This window comes from Sparassis crispa, assembly GCF_003851025.1.
Source record: "Sparassis crispa DNA, contig_000007F, whole genome shotgun sequence".
In the NCBI taxonomy this organism is placed as follows: domain Eukaryota; kingdom Fungi; phylum Basidiomycota; class Agaricomycetes; order Polyporales; family Sparassidaceae; genus Sparassis; species Sparassis crispa.
The window spans coordinates 1,047,964-1,074,182 of NW_020939754.1; the positions used below are offsets into that span (position 1 = coordinate 1,047,964).

At 53.2% G+C, this 26,219-nt stretch overlaps 9 protein-coding genes across 9 annotated transcripts; 4 read left to right on the forward strand and 5 right to left on the reverse strand.

The window, feature by feature from the left end:
- Positions 1-130: 130 nt before the first annotated feature.
- On the reverse strand, positions 131-726 carry SCP_0803470 (hypothetical protein; the record flags this gene model as incomplete). The annotated part of the gene is made up of 3 exons (XM_027760937.1): positions 131-409; positions 461-654; positions 714-726. The coding sequence occupies 3 exons, from the start codon at positions 724-726 to the stop codon at positions 131-133; spliced, it is 486 nt and encodes a 161-aa protein (XP_027616738.1).
- An 855-nt stretch (positions 727-1,581) lies between these two features.
- Positions 1,582-2,844, forward strand: SCP_0803480 (Cellulose-growth-specific protein; the record flags this gene model as incomplete). The annotated part of the gene is made up of 6 exons (XM_027760938.1): positions 1,582-1,705; positions 1,767-1,927; positions 1,987-2,140; positions 2,195-2,265; positions 2,329-2,490; positions 2,545-2,844. 6 exons carry the CDS (start codon positions 1,582-1,584, stop codon positions 2,842-2,844), a joined length of 972 nt encoding a protein of 323 aa, XP_027616739.1.
- Positions 2,845-3,187: 343 nt separating this feature from the next.
- On the reverse strand, positions 3,188-5,318 carry SCP_0803490 (Zinc/iron permease; the record flags this gene model as incomplete). The annotated part of the gene is made up of 9 exons (XM_027760939.1): positions 3,188-3,197; positions 3,247-3,249; positions 3,320-3,506; positions 3,578-3,694; positions 3,750-3,845; positions 3,905-3,980; positions 4,047-4,867; positions 4,921-4,955; positions 5,011-5,318. 9 exons carry the CDS (start codon positions 5,316-5,318, stop codon positions 3,188-3,190), a joined length of 1,653 nt encoding a protein of 550 aa, XP_027616740.1.
- A 1,674-nt stretch (positions 5,319-6,992) lies between these two features.
- On the forward strand, positions 6,993-11,427 carry SCP_0803500 (Uncharacterized protein; the record flags this gene model as incomplete). The annotated part of the gene is made up of 22 exons (XM_027760940.1): positions 6,993-7,156; positions 7,210-8,012; positions 8,063-8,138; positions 8,196-8,277; positions 8,339-8,450; positions 8,506-8,581; positions 8,632-8,670; positions 8,724-8,896; positions 8,958-9,095; positions 9,150-9,207; positions 9,264-9,310; positions 9,370-9,457; positions 9,520-9,552; positions 9,609-9,709; positions 9,761-9,848; positions 9,904-9,992; positions 10,043-10,192; positions 10,248-10,550; positions 10,609-10,671; positions 10,731-10,835; positions 10,890-11,321; positions 11,375-11,427. The coding sequence occupies 22 exons, from the start codon at positions 6,993-6,995 to the stop codon at positions 11,425-11,427; spliced, it is 3,273 nt and encodes a 1,090-aa protein (XP_027616741.1).
- Positions 11,428-11,895: 468 nt separating this feature from the next.
- On the reverse strand, positions 11,896-13,172 carry SCP_0803510 (hypothetical protein; the record flags this gene model as incomplete). Its single annotated transcript, XM_027760941.1, has 4 exons — positions 11,896-12,449; positions 12,503-12,840; positions 12,892-13,090; positions 13,136-13,172. 4 exons carry the CDS (start codon positions 13,170-13,172, stop codon positions 11,896-11,898), a joined length of 1,128 nt encoding a protein of 375 aa, XP_027616742.1.
- Positions 13,173-13,895: 723 nt separating this feature from the next.
- SCP_0803520 (hypothetical protein) lies at positions 13,896-15,862 on the forward strand (the record flags this gene model as incomplete). Its single annotated transcript, XM_027760942.1, has 5 exons — positions 13,896-13,905; positions 13,956-13,980; positions 14,035-14,297; positions 14,344-14,604; positions 14,658-15,862. 5 exons carry the CDS (start codon positions 13,896-13,898, stop codon positions 15,860-15,862), a joined length of 1,764 nt encoding a protein of 587 aa, XP_027616743.1.
- A 353-nt stretch (positions 15,863-16,215) lies between these two features.
- SCP_0803530 (Ketimine reductase mu-crystallin) lies at positions 16,216-17,656 on the forward strand (the record flags this gene model as incomplete). Its single annotated transcript, XM_027760943.1, has 4 exons — positions 16,216-16,585; positions 16,701-17,109; positions 17,205-17,274; positions 17,354-17,656. 4 exons carry the CDS (start codon positions 16,216-16,218, stop codon positions 17,654-17,656), a joined length of 1,152 nt encoding a protein of 383 aa, XP_027616744.1.
- Positions 17,657-17,915: 259 nt separating this feature from the next.
- Positions 17,916-21,867, reverse strand: SCP_0803540 (predicted protein; the record flags this gene model as incomplete). The annotated part of the gene is made up of 8 exons (XM_027760944.1): positions 17,916-18,296; positions 18,347-18,669; positions 18,726-19,175; positions 19,240-19,947; positions 20,010-20,427; positions 20,480-21,102; positions 21,158-21,452; positions 21,505-21,867. 8 exons carry the CDS (start codon positions 21,865-21,867, stop codon positions 17,916-17,918), a joined length of 3,561 nt encoding a protein of 1,186 aa, XP_027616745.1.
- A 1,713-nt stretch (positions 21,868-23,580) lies between these two features.
- SCP_0803550 (hypothetical protein) lies at positions 23,581-25,779 on the reverse strand (the record flags this gene model as incomplete). Its single annotated transcript, XM_027760945.1, has 4 exons — positions 23,581-23,918; positions 23,973-24,005; positions 24,053-24,447; positions 24,929-25,779. The coding sequence occupies 4 exons, from the start codon at positions 25,777-25,779 to the stop codon at positions 23,581-23,583; spliced, it is 1,617 nt and encodes a 538-aa protein (XP_027616746.1).
- Between the last annotated feature and the right edge of the window lie 440 nt (positions 25,780-26,219).

The window sequence follows — 26,219 nt, forward strand, 5'->3', positions numbered from 1 at the left end:
AAGAAAATCACGTAGTCAAGCCATGTAAATTTACGGTGGCAATCACTGCAAGCGAATAGTGGGGAAGAAAATAAACGTAGGTAGTGCAGATTACAAGCAGTAGCACAGGCTCATATAAGATAGAGGCTATTTAGATGAATGATGAAACTTCCGCGCGCGGGACAACAGCTCTTATCTCCTGGGGCCCATCATACAGATGCGCTATAGTGACGAGTTCGAAACCTGTCCGCCACTTGGTCCAGCCCTTCTCGTATGAAGCCTTACCTTTAGCATTGACCCTCCAACGAGTGACGTTACATTCGACCAGGACGAGATCATTTTTGTGGATGTCCGTGGCATGCATCTGTCTCATAGTGTTCCTGGGGCCGAACTTGGTGTCGGCATCAAATACGTCTTGGAAGGCTTCCACCTTAAAGCAATGAATAACAAATATTTGTTGAAAAGAAGAAATTCAACATACAGAAGCATACTCTCCACTCCCGGTGCTCTGGAAGCATGATGCTTTCAAAACATCTGAAGTGTTTGAACCGATCTTGATGCTCACAACGGCCAAGGGTTCACCGCGAAGTTTGAACCAAGATGAGTCGACTTCTCCGACGAGCCACACAGTAGCTGGTTTATTGTCTACGATGAGGAGAGGATATAAATCCAAAGCTGCAAGTGTCGACATCAGCAAGGGAGAGAAGGAGGGAGGAAGTATCAGGCACACTCACATCTATGCAGCATACAGAATCTACGTGAAGAGTGAATGCAGCTGCGAGAAGATAGAGGATGGGTGCAGAGATGCAGACAATCACCCCTAGCCATCGGTCCTCCTCCAGTCTTTCATCGGAAATAAACTTTCAAGGAATGCCGGCCGACTTTGTGTTGCGAAAATCTTGAACAGGAAGCGGGAAACCCGAAGTGAATCGGGTGGCCTAAAGACGGAAAGTAAAAAAAGCGGATAACCATTCTAAGAGAAAATTACTATATGCGGCGCGGGTACAACTTTATGTCAGCAACCACCATACGTGCACAGACTGATAACCGATTCTTTAGGGAATCGGAATACTGTCAGCCTTCTCTTTATCCGCCTAAAGACACAATAATGTGGCAAATTTTTCTACTCCACCATCCTAGTAAGTATCATGGGATAAAGTACTCGAGTGAGTTCGTGATTTTCTCAATGTGTGGCAGAGTACGATTACTATCTCGTGGACGATGAACACAACACCGCATTATTGCCGTCAGAGGACGTAGCTTTTCGGTGATGGAAGTCGTGAAAAAGTATTAGTGGTGTCAGCTGCAATACCACTCACCACGATGATCATGCACTATCATCTAGTGCCCTAGCGTCCCAACGCCATGGTAACGGTAGGATTAGACTGACTACTCGGGCATGTTTCTTAGGCTCAGTCTGCATTGCAACGATAGAACTTCACGGGTGTTGGATCAGTGTGAAATGCCAGCCGCACATTCCCATATAAATTCAATGCTGAGATCGATGCACCTTGTGCACGCTAGTTTCGTCTCGTCGAGTATAACTGGATTATACTCCTGGTCTTGGGTGTATTTTTTTCCTCGCCTTGTCCGTCGTACACCATGTCGTGGTTTCTGTTGCTCTCTCTTTGCTCCGTGCTCCGGCTTGCCTCCGCCCACGGCTTTGTCACGGAAGTAGGGATTGACGGTGCAATTTACCAAGGGAATCCTCCGGGACACAACGAAAGTGAGCCTATTGCACTGCTCCGATCCGCGACCCACATCGCTTACTATGTATCGTTGTTCAGCCGTCAGTCCCATACGAATAGTGTCTAGCAATAGCCCGGTACAGAACACGTCCGACGTCAACCTGGCATGTGGACTCGACGCACAGAGTGCGCCGATAGACGTGAGGACACAAACCGGGAGCAACGTGACCTTTGACTGGGTCTCTGGCTCGGGCGGGCATGTACGTGCCCAATACTTCATACTTCTGGCAGAGTGGAACCTTGACGATATATCTCCCAGTGGCCACACGGCGTCGGGCCGATCCTCACCTACATGGCTTCCTGTGGCGGCCCGGGCTCCTCCTGCACTGACTTCAACGCAACGGACGGCCAGTGGTTCAAGATCGACCAGGTTGCCAAGCAGAGCGACGGTACATGGGTGCAGGCGAACATCAGTGTGTCCCCACGCCGACTCGCCAGTCACCCACTTGTCTGACCCCTCCTTGTAGTGAATGGCGCAAATTTCACCGTCATCCTGCCGAGTGATCTCATGCCGGGGCCCTACCTGGTCAGGAACGAGGTGAGCCCAATCTTTCCTCTCTTTTCGTGGAATCAGTCTGAATGGGGGCGCGTCCACCACCAGCTTATCGCCCTGCAAAATGCGATGAGCGTAGGCGGCGCAGAGTTCTACCCCTCCTGCACGCAGCTGAACATCGTCGGCGACGGCACGATGGTGCCCTCGCCAAACGACACAGTGTCGCTCCCAGGGGCGTACGCAGCCACTGACCCTGGAATACACGTCGACGTAAGTCTCCTTTAGCTTGTCTGTGAGTATATATGTATACGCCTGTACGCATAGGTCTACGACAACCCAGACGCACCGTACGTCTTCCCAGGCCCACCCATCGCGACGTTCGTCCCACAGACAACTATGGGTGTGCCCACTCTGACTCAAAGTCAGCCTGATGCACCGGCGGAGGCACCGGCAGAGGCACCGGCGGAGGCACCCGTGAGTACTCCTACCGATCCTCCTCCATCAGCGGCCAGCCCCACAGACAATTTCAACAACGGGGAAATGGCGGTACTGATTGTTCCCGGGGTGGGGTCCCCAAACGTCCGCCGCCACACTCTGGTGATCGATCCACGTTGGTCGCGATGAGTTAGCATTCGGGGCATGGACGGATCCATATGCCGTCGCTCTGTACTTAAGACCTCACTTATTCTCTGTCATTCGTGCGAAAGACAAGCAGTGAGGGGCACACGAAGTCGATACAACCGCGGTCCAAAGGACCGCTGAAAGATTACACCGTTGAGCACAGATTCTACGAGATATACAACTAGTGATTACAGGGGTGGCGTACAAGTACTCCCGGCGTTGTCATCTATCGTGCGGGCACAGTCGGCGTGCAGCCAGTGCAGGGTTCGTTAAGGTCGTGCGAGGATAGAAAGTATTCATGCGTGTCTGGCATCCAAGAAATCAAGAAACATTGTCCGTGACGCGGTCAGTCGAACCTGCGAAACAGTTAGACACCTCGTGCAAAACTCGCAGGGGAACACTCACAATCTAAGCGCAGATACAAGCACAATGCATGAGCAATGATTCGGAAACCAGTACACGAGCAGAGTACACTTACCCTACAACCACCATCGCGCCCACGCCCAAAAAGAGGCTGCACAACGCCAGCGCCTGCCGCAGGACGCTCGCCCGCCAGAGCCGCGGGTCCATCACGAAGTCCCCGGCCAGCATCTCCACGCACGCCGCGTAAATAAGCATCCCCGCACTTAGCGCTGACATCAGGCCCTGAACCAAGAGGAGGTGCGCTACACGAAACCAACATTGACAACAAGACAATGAGCAGTGTGCCATCGGTAGGAGATCAGGACACACGTACCTTCGTCGCCGCCAGCAGTCCCCGGTGCGAAGATGCCCAAGCCGAGGGCGATCCCGATGGGCGTCGTCAGCGCGAAGGCCAGCGTGAGCGTCGGCTTGAGAGCGCGGCTGAACAGACCTGCGAACATGGTCAGCGGGATACACATAGAATGTAGGAAGATGGGGAAACGTACTTGTAGCCGCCCCGGAGTCGGGCAGACCCGCGATGCGGATCCCCAGCGAGAGTCCTTCGAATAGCTGGTGAAACGCGATGGCGATGACGAGCGAAGCTAACTTCGGGTGTCAGAAGCGGCCCATGGTTACCGGATGGTGAAGCAGTTGGACTTACTGAACTCGGGCCCGGAGGTGATGGCGAGCGTGAGCCCGATGACAAGCGAGTGTAGCATGATGCCCACTTGCAGCATCTGCCCACAGAGCCGCGTCAGCTCTTCTCTTCTCGATTCAATTTAAAGGAGAAAATAGAGGCGCACCAGTATCCCGACGATCTGCCGCCGCCGCCCCACCCGCACCTTCTCTGCCTCCTCCCTATCGCCGATTTCGTCCTCGACAAGCGTACTCAGTGCTCCCCCTTCATCCGCTCCATCACTGAGGTACCCATCTTCAAGATCCAGGTGCGCATGCGAGGGCTCATGAGCCGCTACCTTCTTGTGCGCACGCTCCGCCTCGCGCCCACGCTCCGCCGCTGCCGCTGCCGCCGCCTCCGCCTCCGCCTCCTCGTCCACACCCCCTTCCCCGCCTTGCCGCAGCCCAAGCCACGTCCGCCAGGCCTCCCAGTACTGGTGAGAGTGGTGCCGGGAATGCGCGGTGCGCTCCTCGTGCCGGTGATGCCCGCCCGCGAAGATCTCGTCGTCCGCCCCGTCCCCGCCGTCCCCACGGCCGAGGGGCAAATGCGAATGCGAATGAAAATGTGCGTGTGGGGAGAAGCGCGGGGTCCTCACGTGGTCTAAGTGGTTTGAAGGAGCGGGAAAGGTAGAGTAAGACGATGGTCTCCGCTGCGAAGAAGCGGCGGCGGAGGACATTGGCGTGTGCTCCGTCACCGTCGGCGGGCTGTTCGCCGAAGAACATTCCTGCTGTGAGATGTTGTCTGGCGCATAGACCAACCTTTCCAGATTCTGGACCATGATCGCAGGGGATGGGTCCGCAAGGCCATCGGGCGGGGGCGAGGGTAGGTGTGTTCGCGCAGCGAGACACGGACTACTCGGTTTCGGCGAATGTGGAGGTGAGGTGGATAATGGGGATGGGGGCTCGGAGGAGTAGGAGTGCAGGCGGTCGACGAAGGACGTTGAAATATCTGCTGGGAGGTGAGTATTCTTTTATTTTTTCGCGGATAAGTACGAAGCTCACATTCAACCAGGAAGATGGAGAGGAGCGAGCTGAGACTGTTAACAGTTTGAAAATATGATTCAGAACATAGGATGATAGTCAAGAACGCACACTATCAGCCCTGTCCACTTTCCGATCCCCCAGCGCTCCTTGACCTTCTCGCTCATCAGCGCAGCGAAAGCATCTTGCAGCAAGTGTGCAAACGCCGTTGCAAGGATAACGCCCGTCCCGAAGTGCTTCCCGACAAAGAAAAGGAAGGATGGGACTCGGAGATTGCGCCGAGAGCGTGCTACGGCCGGGAAAGAGACAGCGAAGAAGGAGACGATGAAGAGGGCAATCATCAGGTATATGCGCGTGAGTATACGCGTCCGTGTCTCGTCATCGTTGTCGACGGTAACAAGAAGAGGTATGAAGGTCATGGTCACCGTTATCGCCGTCGTGGTCCGTCGTGGTTGTTTGTAAGTCGAAGACGGAAGACTTGGAGTCGTATTTTGGGCGATGACTGCATATGAGGACCGCGTCAGTCACCGCCTTGCCGGGATCGATTTATTTTAAACTCCGCCAATATACGCCTCATCGTCTAATGGATATCCACCAATTTCATAAAATGTTTCTACAGTATGCAGACTTTAGACAGAGTACTACGAGTACAGTCGCACCGTGCGCTACGTAACGAATTGTTATATGAATGAGAAGCTCAAACTTGGATCGAGCTGAATTTGAAGCTTTGCACGACTCGATAAGAAGCAGCTCTTGTGGCAGTCTCGACAAAACCGATGAGCTCTTGCCAAGAGAACGTTGAGAGTGTGAGTGGTGACTTGTTGAATCGTAGAATTATGAGATTCAACCCAGGATAAACCAGTGTGCAATGCCGTTGAAGACTGGAATACGAAACAACGGAAGGCAATTCGGATATCCGTCGGTGGCTGAGAACTCCGTATTCCGGACAGACGGAGGCGATGCAATTCTGCCAATTTCTGGCGATGCTAAAAGTAGTATGGCGGTTGGATTTCAGAATTCCTGGAAGGCGTATATCAGCCTGAGAATGCATGTAGCCGTAGGGACCACTTACTAATTACTCAGGAAGTTCGAGCCGTATACTCTAACACATGGGATTTGGGTATCAAAAAAGTCGTAGGATGCAGCTGTAGGGGACCACGAGGACGCCTGACGCTTTCTGCACGTCCTGGAGTGCATGCATGAGCACAATTCTACTGTTTCGGCTAAGTTCCGTCAGCACACGAAGGAGGACTGATGTAGTACTAAGATACCACCGTCCACCTGGGATTTCGGTGGGTAGTAAGCTACTGCACCGACCTAGGCTCATGAAAACAACCCGCAGTCAGAGAAAGGCAGATGTTCCTTTCTTAGAGCGCCGCATTAACGACCAGGATGTCGCAGAACATACCCACCTCCTGATTGATGCTATTTGACGCCTGTCTACGTCCTGGTTACACGCGTAGCGCAGCATAGAGATCCCACCAGTGCCTCTCGTACGTTCCATGCCGTGTCGATGGCCGAGATAAAGTGTCTTCCACCACTGCAAGGCTCAAGCATATACATTCTGTGTAGTTCAGTGCGCAAACCACGAGACCGGATCGTACCAAGTTTAAGCTGTTCCCACAACTCTATATGTCAATCAACCACATAGGATCATAACGCAAGGCGTGCACTTCCGTGACCGGCGGGCGGCTCTGGAGATTTCCCGTGAACATTCAATCTTTGTCAACTGCGTGAGATCGTGAGATGTGATCCTGCCTGACTTATACACTAGACTATAGACGCGCACCGCGTGCTCGACCAACTACTTCTCCAACGTGTATCTGGTGTGCAGGGTTTGGTGCAGGACAATTTCTACCCTACGATGTTGACTGCGTCCAGCAACGTCAAATTTGAAGGCCGCGGCGCTGAGCGCTCACTCTGGCCGCGACCACCACCTCCCGTTATCTCCTACCCGCCACATTGCTATCTCTCTCCCAGTTCATGCATACTTTTGCAGCTGTAGAGTATTCATAGACTCATACGGACGGTCTATCCGTTCAAATTTTGCAAGTCCTCGGTCGTCGACGTCGTTCTGGCGCGTTTCTGTCATCATGTCTCGTCATATGCTTGCCCCAGGACGTGACAGCCCCGGGCCCTCTGGATCACCTCATTTACGGGCGGACGAAGACGCGAACGTGGACGGCCGTGGCACAGGGTCCCTCTCGCCCGTCGAATCCTTGATTCGCCTCAGTGCTTCCTCAGTCACTCGCGCAGGGTGCGGACAGCTGATCTCTCAATTACGCGGTAGCGCTCACGAACCATCCACAGCCTGCAACAGCCGAGGAGCTTCGTCTCGACCAGCATCAAGTCGTTGAGGCCCCACCCCGCTCTGCTGCCCCACACGCAGGACCATATCCGGGACAACACCATGCAGATATCCAATATGCCTCTTCAGACGCCGAACACACTCTCCCCGCGCTCGCAGGATTCGTTCATCTTCCCCAACGCGGTCGAATCCGAGGACGACGCCGAGGCGCACCTCCCGCTCCAGCTGTCGTCCATGTCCGTGCCCTCCGTTCAGTCCATACGCTCCGACGGCGCTACCGATCTCTCCGCGTCCGCGACGTCCGTCTCATCCCTTCGCTCGGGCAATTTGACTCCCAAAGGATATCCTGGGTCGGTGCACCACCCGTCCGCACTGACCCTGCTGATGGCACGCCAGACTCAGGATGGCGAGCCGCCCTCGCTCGCGAGCTCGTCCATTCCGACGCCTACCGCGGAACTACCCAATCCAACTCCGACGTTTCATGTTCACCCCGCCACGCCAATTGTTGAAGCTACGCCGTACGTGCATGCCATACCGCATCGGTCACCGAGTACCAGCAGTGTCTCGAGCGAAGCTTCTGAAACGGCGCCGCTCCTCCCAGACGTGGAAGCTGCACAGCCGATGTACAATGGCAACGGCCACCCTCACGAAGATCGTAAGTCACGTCATCTTCTTGATGCTCTCCGAGAGGGCAGTTGGCGCAAGGTTGCATTCTCGACTATGCGCGACTTCGGCGCGACTGCGGTCAGGTCGCTCCCTGCGGTCGTCCTCGGGACATTGCTCAATATCCTTGACGGTATTTCATGTGAGTTCGCGTTGTGTTTGATCAAGTTGGGTCTCTCAATATCGAGGTAGATGGGATGATCACTTTCCCTGCTACGGGAGTGTTCTCAAACCTTGGTGGGGCCGGCGTGTCCATGTTCTTCGTAACGTGCGTATAACTCCCGTCTGAACGACAGGTATAACTTTGACCGCAGTCTGTTTTCAGCGCGATTATTTCACAATTGATTTATTCTGCGGGAGGCAGCGGTTTTGCCGGTGCCAATGGCAGTATGATGATTGAAGTCGTGGTATGTCACTTGACCACTTCGGACTACGCGTCTTCCTGAATCAGGTGGTCGTGACCATCAGCCCTTCTTCCACATATTGGCCAACAGCATAGCTGAGTACGTTGGGGAAGACAAACCACGCGAGATCATTGCGACGACCGTCGTCGCATTCGCATTCTCGTCTATAATAACTGGTGCGGATCTCGATGCCCATCGTCGATTAATCGCGGCATTCACTTTGCCTCACAGGGCTTACATTCTTCCTATTGGGCGCGCTGAGGATGGGCTCTCTGATTGGCTTTTTCCCTCGCCATATTCTCGTCGGGTACGCTACAGTTATCGCACAGTAGTCAGCACTTTACTCACGTTCTGAAGATGCATCGGTGGTGTCGGTGTGTTTCTGATACTCACAGGGTGAGGCTCTGCCCTTGATTGAGAAGTGTCCACAATCTCATGCCCACGCAAAGTTTGACCGTCAGCACGCGCATGGCGGACGACGACTTTGCGCTCGACTTTGCTACTTTCAAGTACCTCTTCCTCAACGCGCACAACTTGGCACTGTGGGCGCCCGCTTTCGGCCTCGCCGTGCTCCTGCGCGTCATTACTCACAAGTATGAGCACCAGCTCATCTTCCCTATCTGTGCGTTTCAGCTGGCATTCGTCGTGAGTACTGTGCCGATGAGCTGAGAACGGGGATGCAGATTTCTTGATTATTCCTATTGTATTCTATGTCGTCGTCGCCGCTGCGCACCTCGATGTTGGAACGCTCCGGAGTGACGGGTGGTTGTTTGATATGGGGACGAATCCTGAACCGTGGTATCATTTCTACTCGTTCTATGGTAAGCTGTTGTCATCATCTCATGACATGATGGAATCCTGACCGGGATACGTAGATTTTAGCGCGACTCATTGGAGAGCCTTGTGGAAAACCCTTCCTACACAATTTGCTTTGTAGGTGCTGTTCACTTAGCGACTGTCCCTGCTTGACTGATGATATGGGTTGGTAGATTGTTTTTCAACATTTTGCATCCTCCTTTGAACGTCCCTGCGCTGGGTGCGCCTTCTTATCTTGTAGCCGGCATCGCAGGCAACTATCTGACTACTGGAATTCAGCGGTATCTTTGAACCACGATGTCAAGACGGATAAGGAGCTCGTGGCACATGGATATTCGAATCTTATCGCTGGAGCACTGGGCACTGTGTATGTCTCCGACTTTGCATGAAGTCGTACGCGTTTTGTGGATGTTGACATACTCCTTGCAGACCGAATTACTTGGTCTACGTAAATACATTGCTGTACGCCTGCTCTCAAATATGTGGCGATTCTCCAGCTTAATATTGGTCATGGTCAGATTCTATCGGGTCGGCGGTGATACACGCACGGCGGGCTTCATGCTGGCGGGAGCAACAACCCTTTTACTCCTCATTGGTACCGCGCCGATTGCATACATCCGTAGGTTCTTCTGATGTCCAGATGTCATCATGCGTTGACAGTGGCATGTAGCGGTGATGGTCGTGGGAGCTTTGATTTTTGTCTTAGGTATTGATCTCGTGAAGGAGGCACTCTGGGACACCCGACATCGTGTCAACAGGTAGGCATATGGGTTCATGCCGTTGCTTGAGTGCATTTTCCAACCTTTAATTCAGGGCGGAGTATATCACGATCGCGAGCATCATGATTTGCATGACGGTGTGGGACTTTGTTATCGGCGTCCTCTTCGGCATCGTCGTCTGCTGTATGTTTATTTAGTATTTTCTATACTTTTATCGACTTACCTTGTGCTAGGCTTCTTTTTCGTCGTACAGAGCTCTAGGCGGAGAAGCATCCGTGCGCTGCATACAGGCGAAACGGCCATGTCGACGGTGCGGAGACCGAGCGCCCATCGGGCCTATCTCCGAGAGGTTTCGAAGCAGACGACCATCTTGAGGCTGCAAGGTGGTTCATCTCCTTGTGTTCATGGTCAATTGTCACTCACTAGTACGATTTTCAGGTTTCCTGTTCTTTGGTACCATTACGAACGTGGAAGAAACAATCCGGACACTCGTAGAGGGCCCAACCTGGCAGCACAACCCGACGCGCTTCCTTATCCTCGATCTGTCTCTCGTTGCAGGTGTGGACATGTCCGCGGCGGAGGCATTCGTAAGGGTGCAGCGCCTACTGTCAACAAAGCGGGTCGTCTTAGTGTTCTGCGGCTTCTCTGTGGAGTCGCCCGTGGGGATAGCACTGCAAAATGTGGGGTTACTGGAGATGGATGGCGTGGAGCTGTTCTCGACATTCAATGACGCGCTGGAGTGTGCGTGCGATTTTCTTGCAACTGGTGATAATCTTATGCGGACTTGATATCATATCAGGGACGGAGAACGTCTATCTGAGGGCGTGGTTTGCCTCTCAGAAAGCCGATGTGCCAATACTTGGTCAGTCATACTGGAGCCGAAAGCTAGTGTCAAACACCTTGACTGAAATCGTATGTTAGCGCTGCCAGGTCGTCAGGTGGATATGGTAGCATTCCAAGAAACTCTATCGACTACTCCAAGAAAATCTCATATCCTCGAAGCTGGCTGGCGCACTATTGCCCGTGGTTCGTGTTACGTCGCCTCGCGTCACACACTGACTAAATGTTGCGCGCTTATAGATCACTCACCTCCACAAGACCAGATCTCGGCAGCTACAGAACCGTACAATACGCTGGTGAAGGTATTTTCGTCATACGGGCCTGTCGACCCGGAACGATTCGCGCCACTGTCACCGTACCTAGAGCGCGTCTGCGTTCCAGAGGGAACCGTCCTCTGGAATCAGGGGGACGAACCAGACGGACTTTATGTCGTCGAGTCCGGTATCTTGCGGGCGATGTACCGCTTCAACGAACACACTTTACCCATGGAGGAGTCGATGGTTCCCGGAACGCTAGCCGGAGAACTCTCGACACTGTCAGGGCTGTCTCGCAATGCGACATGCGTCGTGGAACGGCAGTCAGTACTGTGGAAGCTCAGTGTCGAGAGTTTGCGCCGGTTGGAGAACGAACAGCCGAAATTGGCGAGAGAATTCACGAGGCTGGTTCTCAAAGGTGTGTCCGGTCCACAGATTTTTCTCGAGCCAGGTACTGAGTCGTTCTTGTAGCGGCGAAATTGGATTATGATATCCTCATTTCAGCACTGGCAGCCCGACAATGACCCATGGGTCTACTATTACATCTCCAGCATCTTTTCTTTCAAGTCCTGCATATCACATACGAAACATGATAGAATGTATTGATACCTCTAGACTTTCATTTCGTGATTAAACTACATGGTTATGTACCTGCAGTTATTGTAGATCCCGTCCAATATGGCACAAGTGAAATAACATCGCGGCCCAGGATCTCAGAAGCTTCGTATCGACGTCAAGCTTGTGAACTGATGTAGAAGTTGTCAACTTGATGAGCTTCCTGACTTCCTGACTTCATCCTCGCACCTGTCGATGATAGGACTCTGTTGAGATCAACAGGCACAGCCGCACAACAGCTGTCGACGTCGACAGTTCCTACAGCGTCGTTGTAATGATAAATACCATACAAAAGTCGTACACTCGAGAGAACGCGACTCCGAATTTCACTGATACTTGTTCTTCATAGACGGTAAAGTCGGTTTGGTGCTGCCGCTTTAATTTTTCAAACGCGGACGTGCCTGTCCATGCTGCGCGCCAGCCAAGGAGTCATCGTCTTCTGGATCGCGTGCACGTTTCTTCCCCTTCTCTCTGCCCTCCCCAGTAGGAGTTGTGAGGTTAAATGTGAGAGAATGGGAAGGGGGTCCACTATCGACCCTGCTTTCGCCTGCGTCCTCGCCGCGAGAGACGCCTTTCCCTTTGTCTGGGAGAATCAATGGCTCAGCATTACGACCAACCGCAGGCGTAGCAGAGCCGTCAACGAATTGGTGACCCTGTGTCCCGTCCTCCCCAGCACCAAACGTGTTGTACTTGACATCCGAAACTGGAACTACGCGAGGAGTGGGTTTCTTTTCCAACTGGGTCGATTTTCGTGGCATCCGTGGCTGCGGTGGCATGACGGGTATCTTCGGACGAGGAGAAGGTACGACCATTGCTTCGATCACCACGTCAGAATACGCGCGAGTCGCCTCCAATCGCTGGACGGAGTAGAGCCAGGCCCTATCCACCAGAGTGTCGTGAGCAATAGTGCGGAGCGGGAACGGCGGGACACCTGCATGTTGCCGGTGAGGACAGGGACCGCGACAGGACAGAGAAATACGCTACCTGAACGATGGGTCCGCTGTTGGCCACTACGGATAGATCTGGAAAATGCTGCGCCTCCTCTGCGAATCAATTCGGTCTTTTCCTCCTTGGTTTCCCCTGGTATGTGAATGAATTTCGGTCTGGGATTAGGGCTAGAAGTTTGGTTTGACGTTGACGCCGGGTGGGCAATAGTGGACGAGTAAGCGGGGAGCGCCGAACTAGTCGGCGTTGAGGGTGTTACGAGTGCCGCTGTGGATAGGGCATTTGATGAAGTGGCAGTTCGCAGGGGCGTTTTTGCAGAGTTTAAGGCCTTGAGGGTCTCCACGCTGCTGGACGATGAGGCCAGAACAGACGTATTCCTGCGACGATGCTTTATGAAAGAACATTAATCTGAATAGAAGAAGACATACATTGCTGGGTAAGAGAATACTCCTTCATTACGGCCGATCATGGCGGTATCCTCTCGAGGCTGACCGCCCTCTCGATGTGAAGTCGTGGCATCATTTCTTTCTGGAGGCGGCAGTAATGTAGGATCCGAGCAAGACGTCATTGGGGGCAATGCCTCGTTGCTGAATTCAGTGTCAGCACCTTGATTTTGATGAGTTGAGCCTGTTGTACATATCAGAAAGGAAAACCAGAAATCCACACACTTACTGGCAGCTTTGCGGGTGGAATCATTGGATTTTCCCATGAGTGGCGAGATCGATGACTGAGGCAAGTGATCCCTACAGACTCATATTTGTACCCCGTGTTACCGTTGGTCGCACTTGAAGTTGTTCATCGTTGTCTTCTACGTTGTACTTGACAAAAAGTGGTCGTTCATCTGCGCCACCGCCCGGTGGTGATATTCACGTTCGACAAGAGCTTGCATCTCTCATGCAATTCTTCGTAGTGGTATCCAATGGACAAGAAAACATCTCAAAATCAGACAAACATGACCGTAACCAGCTGCAGACCAATTGACCCATGATTGTGTGGAGGTCACGCTGGCAACAGGCGTTACATAAGCGTTGAGTATTGGATCCAAATCAGGCAGGTGCCGAAGAACAACTCCAACAATTGCTTTGTTCCAACCCAGTGGCGGTGGCCACCCAAACCCGTCTGTTTTTGTTTCGTCTCCAAGTCTTTTCTAATCATGCCAGTTTGTCTATCTCGTAGATATCGATGTCGGCCAGCAGGAATGATTTTTCACCGATTTTCTTCTTCTTGAAGAACGCAACCTTTTGTTCTGGGATGCATTGTGAGGGCCATGCACGTGTTGCTTGGAACAAAGGAATGTGGCACCTTATAAATTGGCGGTCGACGGCCGACCTCCTCCTTCTCCTCAACCTCCATCCCACCACAAAGTCAAACGACTTATCTGAGAAAAAATCGTTGAAATCTTACTACTACTGCTTGTGCAAGCGCAAACACGATGTATCCACGTACGTTCTACGCCGTTGAAGTCAGAATAACCTCTTACAAAGCGATGTAGCGTATTTCTCCTGGTTCCGTGGAAGGTTTGAACTACGCCAACCTCGATTGCATGTCATTGACATTGCCTATACCTTTAGCTCCTCAGTCCTTGCAACCGTCGCGGGACTCGGTGGTCTACTCCCCGGCACGTTTGTGGTTGAGAATAACTCCACGTTGGGAGGGGGCGACGCTCAGCAAGAGTCTAGCGCGCCACAAGATGATTCTGATCGTAGCGAGACTGCGTCTGAAAGTGGAATACAGACCCTGGATCCTGTACATCAACCGAGGCAAGAACCCCCAAGCACATCGCTCGGTGTGTTTAACCTTGATCGCTACCTACCGCCGCCGATTTTGCCGTCAAGTAAGCCCTTCGCCTATGGTTGAACATTCACTAACAGAATATCTAGTGGTTCCTCGACACCCCGGTCACATTGATCATATACCCCAGCCTCCATCTCCTGCTCGGGCACCTTACACAATTCCGCCCGCCACACTCTCTACCGGGAATCGTGCTGGTCCGGAAGGCAACTACCTTTTGTCATCGAGACATGACCGGGAAAGCGCTGTGACAGCACTCGGGTTTGACCTTTGGTCTACTCCACCCTATGGTGAAAGCTTACGCACCAGCTACATTGCATCAGAACTACCGGCTGATGATTTCGCACGTCGTGAGTACCTAGATGTCTTATATTTGTGTGATTAGTGCTGATAACCTCTGCAGCCCGATACGGTTTGAGTGACGGTCCCAGCAATCCTGGTCCGTCTGCTGGCAGGCCAAGTCCCTTAGGACCCCGTACTCACTCTCACCATTCAAGATATTCCCCATATTCTGTGTCGAGATCTTCTCCAGTGGGTGTCGACAGCCGGCATCGCCGTATACCCCACCCCGTCTCTGATGATAGAGGTGCTGGATCTACCGCTGGATCTACCTATCAAAACGCTAGTACTGCCCATAGTCATCCCGGCACATCCAACGACGATAATGTAAGACATCGTCGCACTCGTCTGAGGCGTGAATACGCTTTCGACGAATACAGCCACCCAGAGATGCTCAGGGATGACGAAGAGGGCCGTGCACGCCGTCTATCGAGGCTGAGGCGCCAAGAGATGGACCGTGCTGAGAGCACGTTGGCTGCATTAGAACGGAACCTTGCGGACGCGATGAGGCATTTCGACGAGTTGCGCGATGCATCGCGCCCACCACCGTCTTCGGAGGCCCGACCGCCTTACCGGCAGAGGAGAGACAACCAGCCACATACGCGGCATCACACCAGCACGAGTTATGCCGAGGATCCTCGTGTGGAGCTTTCAGAAGGCGAAGAGGAGAGGGATGACTGTGCAGCATGGGAGGAACTGCTGCAATCCTGCCGACATTTGCGCCGGCGCGCGTTGGAGCTCGAGGAAGACGTTGTCTCGGCTTACCCGACTCGCTGTAGGATTCCGGGCAGACATGGACCACATCATGGCCCATCCGGTTCTACGACTCGTGATGGAGGTCCAGTACCTGCAGGGAGGGGTCGGATGCCTCGGCGTCCTCGATCTGTATCTGTGGAACCAGTGATTCCCCCACCTCAAGGATTCGCGGAGGGTCACGCGCAGGAAAGGCGTACTCCTCCCACCCCAGACTTACTTCCATTCGCGGAGAACATGTCTCCGGACGATTCTCTCGACGACCTTTATACCCCAGGCCCTGCCGTTCACTTTGGAGGTGCTGCAGCAGATGCTACCACCGCTGGACTGTCGGGGACATCAGATACCCGCGAGCCTGTCCCTGGACCTTCTCGCGCAGGTCCTTCACCAAGTCACTCAGGCCCTTCACCGAGAAAGCGTTCTCGTAGTAGGGACTCGGAGTTCGAGGTGGTCGATTTTATACCAAGGGACGAAGATGATACCCGCTCGCCAAAGCGCAAGAGGATGAACGTTTGAATGTTGTGTTATCTTTGGTTTATCTTACTGCTACCGTTTTCTTTACCTCGATTATTTTTAGACTTTGCATCCTACCGTAATCACAAGTTCTGACTCTGTTAGCATACCGGCCGGGTCGTGTAGTACTATTGCTGTAACAGTTTACGTCGAACTCGCGTCTCTCGGATTGATAGTTTGAACTAGACCGTTCTCGTTTGACACGACACTTCAGGTATGTGGGCCAAATGTAGGCAAGACATTGGACCAGGATAACGACTACTATACCTTCCTTTTACGTCGCTAATGCATGATCCTTGGCGTTGAGTTACTACCATACGGACACGATCATCTCTTCGGAGACCTTGCTGACCACCATGTCTCTGCTGGTACTCTCCGCGTCAGATGTGGCCAGGGTTACGTCGAGATTTCACCCCGACGACCTTGTCGATCTCATGGCGCAGGTTTTTCATTCTCTTTCCCAATCACACAAATGGACATCATCAGGGATTTCGCAACCGCACCGTGTTGCACTTCCGATGGAGAATCACACGTCTCTTTTTATGCCCTCACGTATGGCTTCAGTGGGCACCACGATCAAGGTTGTCTCCGTGCCCACGTCTGCGGCACCACAAGCTGTGAAAGAACGCGGACTGCCGGCAAGCACTCTCGTTCTTGACGAGAACTCAGGGCGGGTGAAGGCCATTGTAAATGCAGGTCGCTTGACCGCGTTACGAAATGCGTCTGGTATGTATACTCCGGGTCCTCGCCTCTCGCCCTCCTCGCATCCGTGGATTCTTTGTGACTTGGTTTTATTCTCAGCATTGTACTATTTTTCGGCCGCTCATTGGAAGCTATTTAGGATCTCTACTCTCCGCTCGCCTGCTCAATTCTCCTGCCTCTCCACCCCAGGTTCTTTTGACTGTTGGTGCAGGGGCGCAGATATCCGCTCACGTCTCATTGTTCCTCTCATCATATCCGACCATTCACAAATGCATTCTTATAAATCGTTCTTTGAGCTCACGATTTTCTGCTCTGTCATTGGCACTTCGGGAAAAGTTCCCAAACGTCGAATTCGAAGTCGGAATTTTGCCATCAGTACCTAACGCCACTGCGGAGTCCCAGCAGAGAGAAGTTGTTGACATGGAGAAAGCAGTGAAGAATGCGAACATAATAATAACGGCCACCGGTTCTACCACCCCCTTCTTCCCGTCTGCGTATGTTTCACCCGGCACGCACTTGTGTCTGATAGGATCGTACACGCCTGCAATGTAAGTCTACTGGCGTGCACCTCTCGACTTCCAAATGTTTGGTATACCCATATTTTCTGTATTCAGGATGAGCGCTCAATTCCCTCATATTTCAGGCATGAGATAGACAGCGATCTCGTGAAACGGGCTGGCAGAGTTGTGGTTGATTCTCGAGACGCATGTCTGGTGCGTACCATTTTCTTTCGCTCTATACTGGCTATTTACAAAGTCACACCGTCTGATATCTCAATCAAATGATGTCCAGTCTGAGGCGGGTGAACTTATATCTGCTGGTCTTGGGCCGTCCGACCTCGTAGAACTGGGGGAACTCGTCAACTACACTCAAAGCTCCGAACGCGGAGCTGCGACTATAACACGCTCATGGGTGCCGCTGGATGAAAAGATTGATGCTGTGAGGAAGAGCGGCGACATCACCATCTTCAAATCTGTCGGTGTTGGCATCCAGGATGTTGCCATAGCATGCGCCGTGGTGGCTCTCGCAGAGAAGGAAGACATTGGAGTATTGGTGCCAGATTACGACGAGACTGATGGGACTATCCCTTTGTGAACAACTGAGAATTTAATAAGGTAGGTTACGAGTTCAATGTCCAAGATGGATTGTGCTGATAAGACTTCATGCGAAAAGCGACGGCGACGGCGACCAGCCATATGTCGGAAGCTCAACACATATCACATGCTGAAATATTAGATCAAGTATAAAATCCAGTATAACGACTCAGCAAGTGTATTAGGGGTACAATTAAGTTATCCCAGATTTCAGTGCACTCTGACAGCCAGCAGCTGAAAGAAAATCCATGGACACGCTCCTAGAGACACCATCCGACAGCCACGCCAATATCTCGCAACCCTCTTGCCTCGGACAACGTCAGAGCAAAGCTGAGACAATCTCGTTCCAAGCTTTTCCTTCCCTGCAAGCCACAGTGCTTTGCTAGGAAGTACCATGCCTCCGGTACGTCCCATGCAACTCCGCGGGTCAGGTCGGATAAGAGGCCCACTGACAAGTCCACGTCGTCACGATCTGACTCGACCGCATTTTGTCGTGGTCGCGACTGTGAGAACGTGGATGGAAGATGCAACCGGCAAAGATGGATGGTCGCGGAGATGTCGTCGGGCGAGATGAACAACGCCTTTTGAAACGCTTCCAATGCACGGCGCTCATTGTCAAGAGCCATGTAGTACAGGCCGAGCTACGCAGCGCGTCAGAGGAAGCAAGGGTAAGGGCGGATAAACAGCACACCTGTACCCACACAGCAGGATTATTCTCATCCCTAACCTCCGCCTCCTGAATCGCTGCTCGGGCCTGTTCGATCTTCCCCAGCCTTCGGAAGGTCGCCGCAGACATCAACCATAGATTGCTGAGCAACCGCCGATCTTTTGCTGCCCGGTAATTTTGTCTGTAGGTGGTGGGTGTAGAAGATTGCGAAGGCGGCGGTGGAGGTGGAGGTGGAGGTGGCGGCTGCAAAAGAGAGAGGTCCTGTTGCGACGCGTAGATGCTGAGATGTTGTCGCAGGTGTATTGATGAGGCTTGGTAGGGTGTCTGACTTAGCACAGCGTGTAGATCTAAAACCGAACCGGTATACGTGAGCAGAACTCCGTCAACCTGGTCTCCAACTCACCAGGCGCAGAATTCGATCTCTTCATGTGTAGACTACCATGCCTTCCAACATTGTGTCCAATTTTCCTCGAGATCGTAGTTATTGTTGCCTGACCCTTAGATACACGGCTTTTGAGGACCTGTCGCACCTTTTTCCCCCTCGACATATCCCTATGATTGCTCTCTCCGGAAGCCCGATGCTTCTCAAGCTCCTCTCCTGGCTCGGGCTGCGACGGCGTCGAAGATTCTGCGGAGTATAAGGGACTTGTTATACCAGGTGAAGCTGGCGTGACGGTAATGGGTATGGGCGTAGAAGGGATGGGTATCTGATCGACGAGGCCCTCCGCCGACGAGGGTATCGTTGGCAGGGATCTTTCGCCCATGTTCGGCGTTGTAAGCCTTTCCGCGGAGAGAACTTCAGAAGGTGCCTTGAATTCTTCAGAAATACGTCTGCTGTCAATGGACATCCTCCCTGGATTCGGCCATAGTCAGCACGAATCCCACTGGGTATAGCAGGGACGTGATTTGACACTTACTATCATCCATGCCTACTTCTCTTCGCTCAGAAAACCATTGAAACACTTCAACCCATTTTTCTCCCGCTCCCTCCGGACCTTCCACGAACTCGGACAGTGTGAGTTGCGTCATGCGCAATTGCAAAGCATGTTCAAACGACTCTTGGCGGGAGGGAGGTGGATGATCAGGAAGTGGTTGTAAGAGTGTAGCAGAAGGAGGAATGGTGGTAGCGTCATGGGCCAGTACTGTAATCGAATGATTATCGATGTGAGAGACAGATGGGTTAATGTGTCCATTTGGTGGGTGACCGTTGGCCCCGCCATTCGCTTTCAGAGTAGCTTGATTAAGACCGGAGAGGGCAAAGTCTTGAGCATGAAGCCCGTCGACACTATGAAGCTGTGCGCTCTCCTGCGCTTCACGAGGGTCGTCCACAAGATCTGTTTCACCAACACCAGCACCAATATCAAGGACACCTCTTGCAGCTTTCCAATCTCCAATAGCCGTCAAAAGTAGCCCTAGTAGATGCCAGTGTCTGACACTCCCAGGATCACCTTCGACCGCTGTTCGCGCGTGTCCTATGGCAGCCTGCAAATCCTGAGATGGGCCTGGCCGTGCATACGCCAGCGCCAGGTGATAGTGAACGGAGGGCGTTGAGAACGATTCCCTTGAAGTAAGAAGAAGCTGAAGAGACTTCTCAAAGTATGAAGGCCGGGTGCGCGGATCCCGTTCTAGCATTGTCATGAGTTCGTCATCATGGCATAAAAGCATGCAACGGCAGAGTGATGCCTACCAATATTGGCCATGGTAGTATTCCAGATTCCCTCCGCTAGCTGTAGGCTGGCAACAAGCTGTTTGTCCCTGGAGTCCAACCGCGTCTTGGCCTTTTCGATCATCACGGCCGCTTCCTTAGCCTCTTCAACCGCTTTCGAGCCATCCTCTTCGGCCAATCCTAACCTACAGAGCATTCTCGCACCATGAATCAGTGCCTGTACCCAGTTCTGATCTGTGTCAACGTCACCCCCCAAGGTCACAGTGTCGTAATGCTCGCTCTCTCCAAGACCAGCTTCTCGTGCTTTGCTTACAACCTGCACATACAAGCGCAACGTGCGTTTCGCAAGCTCCGAATCGCCGGAGACGTACAGAAGACGGCTCATGTGGCGAAAGACCCTGTAAGAGTTGAAGGTAAGTCGCGTTGCCCACCACAATACCTGTGTGACATCAATGAGCCAGATGCTCACGCGTCGATCGGTGCTCACTCACGTCGATGACCCAGCCAGCGTACTCGCCGACAGCGCCGTCAGCTTCCCAGATGGCGACGCAAAGGTCCACAAGGTCTTCTACTCTCACGTTCCGCTGGCGAGCTCGAGGGAACTGTGTGCTGATGCTGAGGATCGCTCGATATTCTTGGATGACAGAGCGCGCCGCACTGATCCAGCGGTGACGTTTGTCACTTCCGGATGCCGGTTCTGAATAGTCAGGTGATGTCAAACGTCCATATCGAAGCACGAATGCGCGAAGATGAAGCACAGCAATGGTCGAGCGCAGCTCTGGGCGGAATGTTGGTGGCCAATGACCGCTGCAGGTGTGATAATGGTCGAAGAGCTTCCAGAGCACGCCACCTTCTTGTTCTGTCTGGCGGACATCGCAGAGATATGAACCCAAGATGATAGCACGCCGGAGCAGCCGCTCGACCCAGCGCCAAAGTTCGCGGTAGCGCGAGAACGTGTTTGGACTCATCATGCCCGCAGAGGGAGTCGCCGGAGCCTTCTGCGGAACAGATGCAGGTACCTCGGACGCAACATAGCCAATGAGCGAGGACGCCGTGAGATACGCGTTGAAAGCTGTTTGAGGGTCGTCTGGTGAAATTACTTCATACGACATGCCTAAGCAAAAAATGTGGTGATGAACGACCAGAGCGACTAGCACATAATTACTCACCTTGCAAACATATACTGCGGATGCTCTCCGTTACAGCCCAAGAGCTGCCGTCGCTGATGTCGGCGACCGATGCGGTGGACAGGGTGGTGGTAACGCTGCCTGTCCACGGTGAAGAAACGGAACTGTCAGAGGTGGCTCCGGGAACTGAACCGTTCGTCACTTTCGATCGTGCGGTGCCGGACGGTGCAGTATAATCCTGAACGTCTGTAGGAACCTTCGCCTGCGCGAGAGTGGCGAGACATTCCGCAGGTCGCCTAAGTGCGTATTCATAGTATGCCACTGCGAGTTTGATAGACTTCATACCTATATCAATGGCGTCTTAATGGCAGTATGATATGTACACTCACGTCTAAGTTTGATGATTCAATAGTCTTAAGTGCATTGTACCCAGCCGTCGCCTCTTCAATTCTCTCCTTGGGCAACATGCATTCCTGAGACAGTAAGAGAGGATTTCGTCCGCTAACATCGTTGCCGTCGAGGCTATGATCGCTGGAGTTGGCGGAGAGAAGAAGAGAGAGTGCCTGGGTTTGAGACGCGAGCTCGGCGACGTCGGTATGTCCGACGCAATGCTTATTGAACTTTCGAAGCAGCTCCGACCACGACAGCTGCGTTCCATTAGTCGCTCTACCCGGAGACGAGATATCCCACTTTCCGGCGGTCAGAGCTTCTCTGAGCTGTCTCCAGTAGTGTTTGTCCTTGGGATGTGCCATGGTCACGCACCAACCTCCACCCTCGCCTCAGACGGATCTAGCACTCTCCAATATCTCCAATAACACTCCGTTTAAAATTCCAGGTACTCCTTTCACCAGACGGGCACACCGAAGTTGATTCTTCGAACAACACTTAGGACCGCTGCCAAAGAAGGGGTGTCAGTGAAACTATCACTCAATTCACGATTCCTCGTACGCTCACCAGAACCGGAACACAGATGTGATGCTTCCAGAGTAATCTTCTGCTTAACTTACGGTCAAATCTGGAGAAAAGAGTTTCGTGTGACACACAGTACTGCGTGGGGAGGAAGACTGAGTGGAGGTCCTCTAAACTAGATCACGTGCCCATACTCATCGGGGAATTTGCATCTTTCTGGTACGGGTCTTATCAGCAATTGTAAGTCATTACAAGGTGTAAAATATATGGAAGGTGTAGAAGGCTTGTAGCCCTGAGTATAACCACAGATAAGACTATGCAGCTTCTGCCAAGAACAATAAGAATTGTGAACATCCGGAATTCTCGTGCAACTCAAGCAGGATGATAGCTCTTATGTTTCTGGTAAGACCTTACATTTCACCGTTAGATGCAACAGCACCCATTCTATGCACAAAATCTCGGCTATACTGCTAGCCCCAGTGCTCACCACTACACTGGACATGAGATACCTAGTCAACAAATATATTGGACCAAACCAAAGCCAACTCCCAAATATATGTGCCTACGTGGCATGGAATCACCCCAATCCAGACAAACATGCAATGAGGGCGGCCAGACTACCAATGACCATCAAATATTGGTGCACGCACCCTTGGTATCCTGGAACCACAGCCGCCCATGACGTATCGCGACTGAAATTCACAGAAGATCTGTGTAGGATGAGGTGTGAGGGTGAATATAATGGTCAAATGGTGTGGACACCATCCATCCCCTGCACACAACAACGTGGGCAGTACCCACGGAGCTTCTCAGCTCGAGGATCAGGAACGTAGGCACACAAATATCTCCCCATACAATGACACAGATGAACATGTCTGCGGAGCACGATACAGCTCGGGAGTCACGTCACTTCATGCGAGAGGTGGTGGGTGGAGCAGAAGAGAGACAATACAAAGAAAGATGCACGCGCCGAAAGTTCAACATGCCGATCACTTTAGGGCCAGCCGTAGGAACTCGTACGATAGCTAGGGCAAAGGGGAAGGCACGGCGCGTCGCGTTATCGGTTATCTCTTGTCCAGAGGAGTCAAGCTGAGGAGAGTCTGACATGACGTTGCAAGCCGAACATCAGGCTTGGCTGCGGTCGGGAAGGTGTTACAAGATGTATAGGATACAGAGTAGCTCCGGAGATCGAAACGGAACAGCGATGGCCGGTGCACATGCTCTGTACCAGGGCGACGAAGACCCACAAGCTGTGTATCAGCACGACGCGTCGATTGTAAGCTCTTACACGCGGTTACAAACTCGCGTCACACTTGGTCACACTTGTCAGCGCTGCAAGCTCAAACAAGATTCAGGCGAATTCCCCGATGCTATTCGACAGAGTGGCGGTGAAGTTTAAATAAGCCGCCGCAGTCAATTCAATATCAACATCGTAGCGGCGCTCGCGCCATTCCCCGACTCCGACGGGGTGCTCACGGTTTTTGTATGAGCAAGGGTGTGTGATCGATACGTATAGTACAAGTACAGGCATTTGTGATAGTTACAGCAATGAAAAACTAGACGAGCGAGGCATCGTCGTCGTCGCTGTCATCCGAGTGGTGTTGGTCAGGCTCGGAATTCGGTCGGAAGACTCCGAGGAGGGGCATGGGCTCGTCCTCGAGGAAGCCGCGGGGCATCAATCCTGGATTGGCGAGAAGGACGATGGATTGGATGTTGAGGGAGATAGTGGTGTCGGCGTTTTCGTCATCGAGTTCAGGGTGGCTCTTGATGTACTTCCCAAGAGTGAAGAGCAGGAGGACGGCAGACTCTGTGGAGAGATCGTCGTGGATTTTGGGAAGAATCAATATGGAGCGCATGGAGAACTTGAAGGGCTTACACCCGTCGAAAGTCGGCACTGCGGGAGGAGTGAGTTAGGGCGCATGTGCGAGAAAGTTGGGGGCGATCTTACCATCTCGATTGGCCGGCAGCACGGGGGGTGGACCTGCAGGGTGCGTTAGCGAACATTTTGTAGTGCGAGACGTCACGTACCGCGTTGTGCGTTCACCGGAGTGGCGGGAGCCATGCCGCGGATCTTGGTTGGAGTGTTTGAGGTGCCGGTGGTCAACCTTGTCGAGAAGGAGAGGCCGGCATGGAACGACGGGAAGACGAGTGTTCGTCTGTTGAGAATGGCACCCAGGACGGCAGCCGCACGTGGCCAGGTGAGTGCTGATGGTGCAACGCAGAGTTGACGGCTGCGACCGCTCGGACTGATCAGGTCGCTGTGGGTAACAGAGCCGACGACAGAGAAGAGCATGAGATGGGTGCTCGTCTTGAGCTGAAGGTAGTCGGAGGCTCCAATGGTGACAAAGTGGAGTGCTGTGGGGTCTGCAGTCGCGAGATTGATGATGTCGTGTGCAGTGGCGATCGAGACGTGGTCCAGACGTCTTTGGGGTTGATTAGTAGTATGGCAGAAAAAGCAAGGGCAAATGGATGTCCTCGGCAATGTTCGAAGGGAATGCCCTCTTGAGATACACAGGTTGCACGAGGACAAACACGTTGTTCATGGCACGTGTCACGGCGAGTGTTTCTCTGCAAGAAAGTGTCAGTGTGAGTCACAGTGGATAATTGCCAAAGGGTGTACCTGAGTTTCAACAGCGACTGGAGCACTTCGGTTCTTGTATATATGGTGCAGTTAGCAGAAGTGTCTGTCTGGTGGCAAACAGCGACTCACGGTGTCCTGGTTTTCTTGACGCACTTTCCTTTGTTGCGGTAGGGCTTACCGGGAGTCTCGTCGGGTCGGTGACTGGCGTGAGCATCGTCTGCGAGAGTATCGGATGCGGTGGAGTCGGTGTGTGCTGTCGGCGAGAATTTGCAAAGAACTGCATGTTGGCTGATATATGGCGGTGAGTGGGTATGAAGACTTACATGTCGTCGCTGTCTTCGGGCTTCTGCCTTTTTGCGGGTGAAGGCACTGGCGCGGACGGCAACAGATGCCTCATCTTGCGTTTGCTGCCAGGGGTGGTTGCAGGAGCATCAGTGACGGAGGCCATGGTGGCAGTTGCGAGAGGAAATCGGGTGAGGTGGGAGTTGTTCGCGGTGCGACTGTTGGGGCATGTCCATCGGCATTCACTGTCTGGGCGCGGTCCCGAAACGGGGGTGAGAGTGTGGAGGAAATTGCGTACGCAGCGCAGGCGCGTGCTTTGCGAGGGGCGAGGTGTGGCCTTGGCATTCGAATGGGAGGTCCGGGCGGCCCAGGCGCGATATTGGCATTCGAACAGGAGGTCCGCGTGGTGGTCCGGTTGGCGAGAGTAGGTGGTGGAGGGTGTCAGCGGTCGAGGTGCTGTGGAGAGGGGCGCAAACGCGTGCGGAATTGCGCGCGCAGTGCAGGCACGCGTTTTGGTCGGGCGAGGCACCGTGTTGGCATTGCTGGATGTCAGCAAAATGTAAGCAAAATAGCAGAGAAAAATACGCACCGAGCGGGTGCACGTGTTGTGCGATAGGCTAGGTGCAGCATTGGGATTCGCGCGCTGGGAGGTCCGCGTGTTGGTTAAGCCGCGCGCGGTCATGAAGTGTGAGGGAGAGGGTTGAGGTGGCGGCACGCGCAGCGGGGCCGTGTGTTTTGCAGTGGGCCAGGCGCGGTATTGGCATTCCAACAGCAGGTCCGCATGGTGGTCGCATTGGCGAGAATGCAGGTGGTGGAGGGTGTCGGCGGTCGAGGTGCTGTGGAGAGGGGCAACGAACGTGTGCCGAATTGCACGCACAGTGGGGACACACATTTGGGTCGGGCGAGGTGCGGTGTTGGGACTGCTGGATGTCAGCAAAGTGTAAGTAAAATAGTGGAGAAAAATATGCACCGAGCGGGTGCGCGTGTTTTGCGAGAAGCTCAGCGCGAGATTGGTGTTGGCATGCCGGGAGGTCCGAGTGGTGGTCAAGCCGTGCACGATCGCAAAACCTGAGCCAGAGGGGGGAGGAAACTGCGTGCGCAGGGGGGGCGCGTGTTTTGTGGTCGGCCAGGTGCGGTATTGGCATTTCAACGGCAGGTCTGCATGGTGGTCGCATTGGCGAGAATGCAGGTGGTGGAGGCCATCCGCGGTCGAGGTGCTGCGGAAAGCGGTCGCGAACGCGCTCCCAGTGGGGACGCGCGTTTGGGTCGGGCGAGGTTCCGTGTTGGTATTGCTGCACGTCGCGGCCGAGTTGGCGATGGTGGTGGAGAATG